General features: G+C 35.6%; 1 protein-coding gene across 1 annotated transcript; it reads right to left on the bottom strand.

The window, feature by feature from the left end:
• Window positions 1-6,706: 6,706 nt before the first annotated feature.
• Window positions 6,707-8,236, bottom strand: LOC141685662 (putative inactive poly [ADP-ribose] polymerase SRO2). The gene has a single exon (XM_074490754.1). It carries the CDS (start codon window positions 8,234-8,236, stop codon window positions 6,866-6,868), a length of 1,371 nt encoding a protein of 456 aa, XP_074346855.1. The 3' UTR covers window positions 6,707-6,865.
• Between the last annotated feature and the right edge of the window lie 549 nt (window positions 8,237-8,785).

Raw genomic sequence — 8,785 nt, 5'->3', positions numbered from 1 at the left:
TTAACAGACAAATGATTAACACTACCACACTTAACACGGATTTTTTTGGTGTATATTTATCAGGTGTGTAGTTGTTATGTTTGTTAATTACTACTTTCCCATTTCTATTGTTTTTTTAGACTTTGTTCTCACTTCAATTTTCTCCGATCTGTCATTTAACTGCTTAATGGACATATGCCCTATGTTGACTCTCTTGTTCTGTTTCACTTGACTTGTTTCTCCTGGAAGAAAGTTCTTAGAAACTGATCCACATTTTTCATTTAATTTAGCTAGCTTAGCTTTGCTAACTGGTTTACTTACACTCAACGGATGTGGTTCATTGTCTTTTGACGGATAATCCTTTTGATTATTCGACAGATAATGTTCATCATCCGTCGAATCCACATCCGTGGAAAGTCCTTCAACCAAATTGGAATCAAGTTTCTCCTTGCTCTTTTTCCAGGTTGCATCACTGAAAGATTCTATGCCTTGTACTTTAGTAATTTGAGCATGGACATCTCTAGATGATTTCCATGCCTTAATTACTTCCTGTTCTCGTTCAAGCTGCTTTCTTAAAATCTCCTCTTTTTTTTAGGATTTAGTTAGTTCATCCTTAGCAATCCTATATTCTATTTTTAATTTCTCAAACTCAACAAACTGAGTCTCTAGCACATTATTTCTTTCATTTGAAAACAAATTATTCTCTTTAAGTTTGGTATTTTCTTTAGTAAGAGACTTGAGTGTAACACGGAGATGGTATAATTCGGTAGACATGTCATTTATAGCATCATTACACTCAGCTTTAGATAAATGAGCTAGGTTGGTAGTGATTACCTGATTGCTTGATGAACTGGTCTCTATTTCATCTGATTTGACCATACTTGCTAGATTGACATATCTTGTATCTTCATCTTCTTCTAATCCATCTGCAGCCCAGTCATTTTCTTGTGTAATGAAAGCCCTTTCCTTTTGCTTGAGCAATTCAAAGTAATTCTGCTTATAATCAACAGGCTCAAACTTCTTTTTACTAGAATCAGGCTTTCTGCATTCACTAGCAAAATGACCTGCTAAGCCACACTTGAAACACTTTAATTTAGACTTATCAACCATGATTCTGTTTGACTTGGCTGTTCCAAGATTCTTCTTGAATTTGAGCTTGGCAAATCTCCTGGATAGAAAAGCAAGATGCTCATCTATGTCATCCATGTCATTTTGACTAAGTTGGTCTTCATGTTCAGCTACTAGCCCTTTTCCCTTGCCTTCACAAACTCTAGGATTTGGTGTAGAATTAACAGCTACAACCTTTGCCTCCTTCTCTTTTTCTTGTTCAACAACCAATACAATGGATCCTCCATTTCTTCCTTTCTCCATCTTCTCATCTTGCTCTATTTCAAGCTCATAAGTCTTTGGAATTCCATACAGTCTATCCAAGGTGAATTTCATCTTGAGAATTTCTCAATGAGACTGTCATAGGCTTCCATTCCTTTGGCAGAGATCTAAGGGATTTGAGGTTTGAATCTTTTGTTTGATAGATCCTTCCATGCAATTTTAGAGCATTCATTAATTTTTGAAATCTACTGAAAATGTCAGTGAGTGACTCACTTTCTTCACTGTGGAAATACTCATATTGCTGAATCAAGAGTCGCATTTTGTTCTCCCTTACTTGCTCAGTTCCATCACATATGACTTGAATTGTGTCCCAGACATCCTTAGCAGTTTTACAGTTTATGATGTTGTTAAACATGTCACCATCAACACCATTAAACAAAATGTTCATGACCTTTTTATCCTTATGAACTTGTTCAATATCAGGATAAGACCATTCTGCTCTAGGCTTTGGGACAGATGGTTCATTTCCTGTAGCGGCTCTCATAGGGACATGTGGACATTTCTCAATATAGTCCACATATGCTTCATCTTGAGATAGGAGATGCAGGTGCATCTTCACCTTCCAATGGTGATAGTTATCTTTGTCCAGAAATGGAATCTTTACTCCAACATCTTTTCTGCTCATCTTGTTAGTTGTTGTGATCTTTATACTCTTAGTTCTTCAAGAGCTTGCTCTGATACCAATTGTTATTCCCAAACAATCTAAACAAGAATTACAGAAGGGGGGTTGAATGTAATGCTGGCTCCTTTTTAATTTTAAGAATGGTTCTAATATAAATATATAACTGTGTTTGATTTAGCAATGGTGCGGAATGAAAGTAGTAAAGTAATCAAATCATGAAGTAATCAAATACAAGTATTTAAAAACTTTCTGGTGGATTGAACTTTCCACCAGAGATATATATTAGTAGAGAACTCTGTGTTTCAAAATGAACACAGCTGCTTACAAGTTGAGGAACAAGAACTGAGAAATTCTTTACAGATTTTGCCTTATATATTTCTCAGGTAATTGCTTACTTTCTTCGATATTATTCAACTTGCTACCCTTGGTTTATATATCACTAAGTTACATGATAAAATGACAAGATAATAAGACAACTATATCTAGTCTAACTTTATGATGCTATACTTCTCTTTCCAGCATATTTGAATATCATATGTTTAGCATGGAAATGGAAATGCTTCTTTGTTCTCTAAATCCTTCAAACAGGCTTCCACATTCCATTTGCATACAACCAACGCATGTGACTGTCAAGTCACTATCAACTGCTCTTTTGAATTCGAACATCCGTTGAAATTCAGATTGATCATCCGTTGGAACTTTGCTTGATCATCCGTTGGAACTCTGATTGATCATCCGTTGGAACTCTGTTTGATCATCCGTCGAGACTTATGTTGATCATCCGTTGAAGCTTTGTGAATCATCCGTTGAGACTATCTTGGCAGTTAACTCTATTTCATTTATACAAGATTACGAGACATCTAATATTTACAATTAACCATCCTATCTTGCATATCAATCTAGTAGTTAACATGACTTGAACAATCTACAACATCTAGTTCACTGAGCCATTCAAGTATGCAGAAATGTGCTACTAGACTTATTGTACATAAGCTACTCTTTCAACGGATGTTGAAAATGATCATCCGTTGGAAGCTACAAATTCACTTAATTAAAATCTACTTAATGTTTTGTTCAAGTTATCATCAAGTACACAACATATTCCTAACACTAGAAAATGTAACACAGAGGGGGAGTGAATGTGTTTATTGCATTTTTCTTGTTAGGCCCTTAATCAACTGTAGGGGGGAGTGAATACAGTTAATACAATCAATTCGACAAAGATTCAACATAATTAACAGTTTTTATATTAACAGATAAAAACTGGTTACAAACGTACTCTCTCGAAAGGATGAACAAATATCCTTGAGAGCTGCTAGGTTATGCGAAAGATATAATAATATTCGCAATGCTTATATCATGAACCTAATTTGTGCTTTATATTGAGCACATCTACACAATGTATAAGGAATCCTAATCTGTTAACAACAAGGAAACATAATACAATGCTTCTGAGATAAAGTCCTACACCTCCTTGAGTTCCTGTTTTCTTTTCCTTATCGAAGATCAACTGATGTGACAAATACTGATTACATCATCCGTTAACATCATCATCCATTAATATCATCATCATCCGTTGATATAAGTTCTGGTGTGAACTTCTGATAGTTTCCGTTGATATCATCAATTGCTTCTAACAATCTCCCCCAACTTGTTCATTATGAAAATATGGACAAGTTTCAATTGATGATGTCAAAACTATATAAATGCAGGAATCAAGTATGCATATTCAATCTTACTTCAGTGAATATCAGACTTTACTCTTCATTCTGAACTCTAACACAGTCTGAAAAATCTTATTTCAAGCGACTTATATAGACTGTAGTATAATGACTTTTTTAATATTTTAACTATCTAAATTTTGAATTATTCAATAATATAATACAAACAAAATAATACGTAAATATTTTAACTTTATTGATCTGAAAAATATATAATTATTCTATTTTATAATTTATTTTTATAAAATAATAAAATTACAAATATTATAATGGGTAGTCCGTCCATCGCATGGGTAGGCTAGTAGATATAAACAAAACACCATAACCAATCTGGCACATTCAATTAGGGTTGTTCACGAACCGAGTTGTTTGCGAACAAGCTTGAACTCGGCACGGTAAGAGCTCGGTACGGCTCGGTTCGTTAATAACTCGAGCTCGAACTCGAGCTCGAGCTCGAATACGAAAATGTGTTCGTTAAGAAAACGAGCTCGAGCCGAGTTTTTTGTATGTTCGGCTCAGGCTCGACTCAGGCTCGGCTCGAACTCGTTCGACTCGAGTTCGGCTCCATAAAGCTCGAAAAAAATACATAAAATTTCAGAATATTTTTACAATATATCACCATTCATGTTAGATATATACATAAATATACAGACAAAGAGATGTAGACCATCTTAGAATCTTCGAAAACAGACTTCCATATACTTCCATCCACTTCAACCAAAATACACCCCATCAAGCCAATATCTTTAAACAACAACCCACTTGCATACACTTGTTGATGAACCCCCGAATTTTAAGACTTTTTTTAATATAATTATGTAAATTGGGTGTCAAGTTGTGTTTGTGTGTATTCAATACGTGGTGTCTAATTGTGTTTGTGCCTGTATTTTTGATTGAAAATCTAGTCTCGGTAGGAGGAAGCAGAGAAATTGATGATGAGATAGGCAGAGAGTCGGAGAGATAAGGATTGAGGGAGATGAACATAATTTAGGTTTAGCATTTTTAATAATTTAGGTTGGGCTTAAATCTGGGCCGGGCTTCAATCAGTTGGTGTATGTCAAAAAATTGTATTATTTTATTTGTTAATGGGCTGCTCGTTTACCGCTCGAACTCGACTCATATTTGTTCGCGAATAAACTCGTGTTCGGCTCGTTAGTTAACGAGCTTGAGCTCAAACACGTTTTTTTGTTCGATAAAAAAGCTCGGTTCGGCTCGATTCGTCGGAAAAAAATGAAAACTCGGCTCCTTTACCTCAAAACTTAGTTCGGCTCGGTTCGTGAACAATCCTTGATTCAACGCTTCCACCAAAGCATGCTCCTGGATTAGCAATTAACAAGTTACAAACTGCAGCATGAAGAATTCATACATCTGACAAATGCTAATGAGATTCTGCAACAGCGCTAGAGAAAACCCCGCGACTGGCGACCGCCGACTGGACCATTCTGGAAGGTCGGAAACAATGAAGTGGTCAGCTCTGGAAAATAAATCCCAACATTAGAGTATTATATTTAGAGGAATGCATTGTGAAACAATGAGACAAAAGGGTATTGGTAGGCTTATAAGGTGCCCCTTTGTCCATTTTGTACCAATTTAAAATATTTCTTGAAAACTGAAGAAATTAAAATGTGATTATCGGCCTTTACGATGTTTACTGTTGTTGACACTGCCAAATAATGCACGATATTCAGATTAGTGATTAGATATGTTAATTTCCTAGAAATAATATCAAGATCCTAGTCTGATTTTGATCATCTTCATATCACCAGGTTGTGCTTGAAGGTCAGTGGCAACTGGCAATCAAGAAGGTTTTATGGCCTTGGCAGCTATAGGTGCAACCAATATCGGCTCAATAGAGGTTGGTCCAATTGTTTGTACTATCTCCGTCCCTCTCATTTTTTTATAGTATTTTTAAAATGCTTGACACGCATTTTAAGGTAATTATAAAGTATATCTCCGTAATCTATTTTTTAAAATTTTCTTTTTTTATATAAAAATTTAAATATTATATTTTTATTTAGAAAAAAAAAAAATTAAAAAAAAAATTATACAATTAAATTTAATAAGAGCATTAAAGTAAGTGCCGAACCCCCGAGAATTGAGGGTCAAGGAGGGAGTTATTGATTAACTCGTAGGTTTACTAACAATAACACATGTGAAACAAGAAATAACTGCATATGAGCCAGAAAAAACTGCTAGCGCGAATCAAACCTTCGTAAGTCAAATTTAAGCTAACTCTCCGCAAGCTCCAGATAACATATAATTGATCCAGGCCCATAGTTAAACTCAATTTCCAGCATGGCTGAAGAAGCATTTGGAGCTGTCCAGGCGTCGAAAGCAATCTTGCATAATCCCCTTCAATAAAGTGTTGATTTGAAATGATCAAATATTATATATTTAATTTGATGCCCAGGGAGCACCTACTGTTCTACATACATCACTAGGATATTAGCACAAGATCACTTCGTATATATGCAACATACCATTTTCCAGGGAAGAAAAACAAAATAAGCTACTCTTTGCCACCTATAGCACCAGGCCAGGTCACTACGAGTAGCTAAAAAAAATCCGTATCCAAATTGTGGGACAAATTACGATTCAATCTTCCAACACAGCCTCAGTTTCCAGTATTGCATTTTCCGGCTAAAAGAGAGATAGTTGAAAACTAAAAAAAGGGATCAACTCTGTTCTCTTGACAAATCTGAATAGAATTGCAGAGTCTCCCTGATTTACACTTAATACATCTCGCAAAAGTTTCTGGGTAAAGAACCAAAACCACGCAGTCACACCAGATAAAAAGCAAACTTTGCTTCCAGGAAAAAAACCACTGCAGGCTGCAGCACCAAACACACCAATCCATGCTAGAAACTTTAACCCAAGAAAACATTTACCAATAATAAAGCAGGTCAAAAGGCTTATTTACGGATACATCTCAAACTCAAACCACATGTATAGCAAAAAGAATACAAACGAAATAAACTCAGATCACAAGTCGAGCAAATAGCCTTACATTAATAATAAATATCCTTTTGATACAACAAGAAATATTTCTCTTAATCCCCACGCACATAAATATGTAATATTATTTATCTTCTGCAGCCTTTTCTGCTGTGATTACATGTGTCAATCTAATGAAATAAAATTATACAAACTATTTTTAAACCTTTCCACGAACCTCCTGGATTGCAGTGCGCAGCACTTGATCCCCTACAACTGATCTCAATATTTTCATGAAGATGGCTTTTGGCACTTTTCCTGTCTTGTATGTGCAGCACAACCTTCGCAACTTCGATGATTTTGAGGCAGGAAGAGAACTTAGCAGCTTCGCAAAGAATCTTGCAGTCATTGCATCAGAGACTTTTGGCATCCACGTCAAGTTCGGCTTTGCAGATGATTGGCCTAACCACAGTGTTCCGGATAATTGGCTTGAAACATTACGAGTATGCTTGTAGCTCACAACGCACTCTGGAAGAATGTGAGTATTCATATTAGCACCCCACACTATATACCACTTAGGGTTCCTAACATCATCAACACCCGTATCAAATTCTCTACTTGATGGATACAACTGTTGCGAGCCTGCTTGAACCTTCTCACACTTGCCCAATATAACTCGGCACAACATAACATAATTTTCACCTGCGTCTTGAGGCATCATCACACAAGCCTGGTTTAATTTGATCGGAGACAAGTATATACCAAACCCAAAAGCTTCCCCTAAAGAAGCCTTCGAGGGACAACTAAATCCGTGATCCAAAAATCTCTCCACATCATCACTGGAGCACTTGATCCAAGCAAGCGTCACATTCGCATCACCTCTAGCAGCCTTGGTGATTTCCACTTGCTTCATAAATCCATCATACCTAGCTCTATCTAAAATCGTATTCCTTGTAACCCGATAAATACCACTAATTTGTGGTTCAATCCCCCTAATTCCCGCCCAATTTGAAAACAAATTCTTGGCAACCAAATACGCCCTCTCTCCCTCTCGCATCGCTCTCGCCTTGTTCCACCTCAACGACTCGATCTCCTCTGAAACCACCTTGGTCTTCTTCTTAATCACATTCCTCTTCACCTCATCTCCCTCTCTCTTCCTCTTATTCACCAATTCACCACCACCACTAACCGTAGCTTCAATGCGTAAACCATCATAATCTCGAAAACCCGAAAAGTCATCAATAACAAATTTGGGAAAAAAGCAGTGACCATCAACATCAATCCAAGCAACAGACTTCTCAACATGACTAACAAAATCTATAACTAACATCCTATAAAAATCAAACAAACACAAAACATCCTCAATTTCAACCTCAACCGTACAGTTCCAACAAACTCTAACCGCCTCAACAACTTTCTGATCGTAATCAACCCAGTTAAAACCATCATAATACATCAATCGCGACACGTCACCGCTACTCTTAAAATTACTATAATTATGTAACAAACTCTGTACATGAAACGATGACGACTCTCGCGGAGGATGTACAATTTTCCTCTTGCGATTGTTGAGCACGATCGATGAGTTCATCCTGATATTATGGTTTTAATTTAAGATTTTGTGCTGAAGAGTTTAAAAAATTCTGGCGAGATTTTTTACCAACCGCGGGGACCCTTTTTATACACAATAGTTAGATTTATTCAAATTCAAATCGTTCTATAATTGCGCATGCAAAAACAAAAATTTTAAAACAGCCATGATTGTAAACCGATTCAATTATTGATAAATTTATTTATCAAATTTTGTTATTGTTTCGAATTTGACAATGCTAATTCATATTCCGCACCATGCACGAATTAGTTTTTTTATTTTTTTTTGTTATTTTTTCATAACTACTTGTCAAAATTATGATAATATAATATATATCTATCTATACTATTATATCCTTATCATCTATATTCTTATATTAAAAACGAAATATTAAAAATTTAGTTGTAGGTCCTTGTTCACTAAATTCATAATCGTCGGATCAAATTGATAAGAACAGTTAGATATAATCTTAAAAATTATTATACAAGGGGTATGAGGTTCAAATTCTACAAGCAACATATCAAATTATAATTTACAATATATAATGAT

This window comes from Apium graveolens, chromosome 9, assembly GCF_009905375.1.
Source record: "Apium graveolens cultivar Ventura chromosome 9, ASM990537v1, whole genome shotgun sequence".
In the NCBI taxonomy this organism is placed as follows: Eukaryota; Viridiplantae; Streptophyta; class Magnoliopsida; order Apiales; family Apiaceae; genus Apium; species Apium graveolens.
The sequence above is the reverse complement of the archived record's forward strand: the minus strand, read 5'-3'. Positions and strand labels throughout refer to the sequence as shown.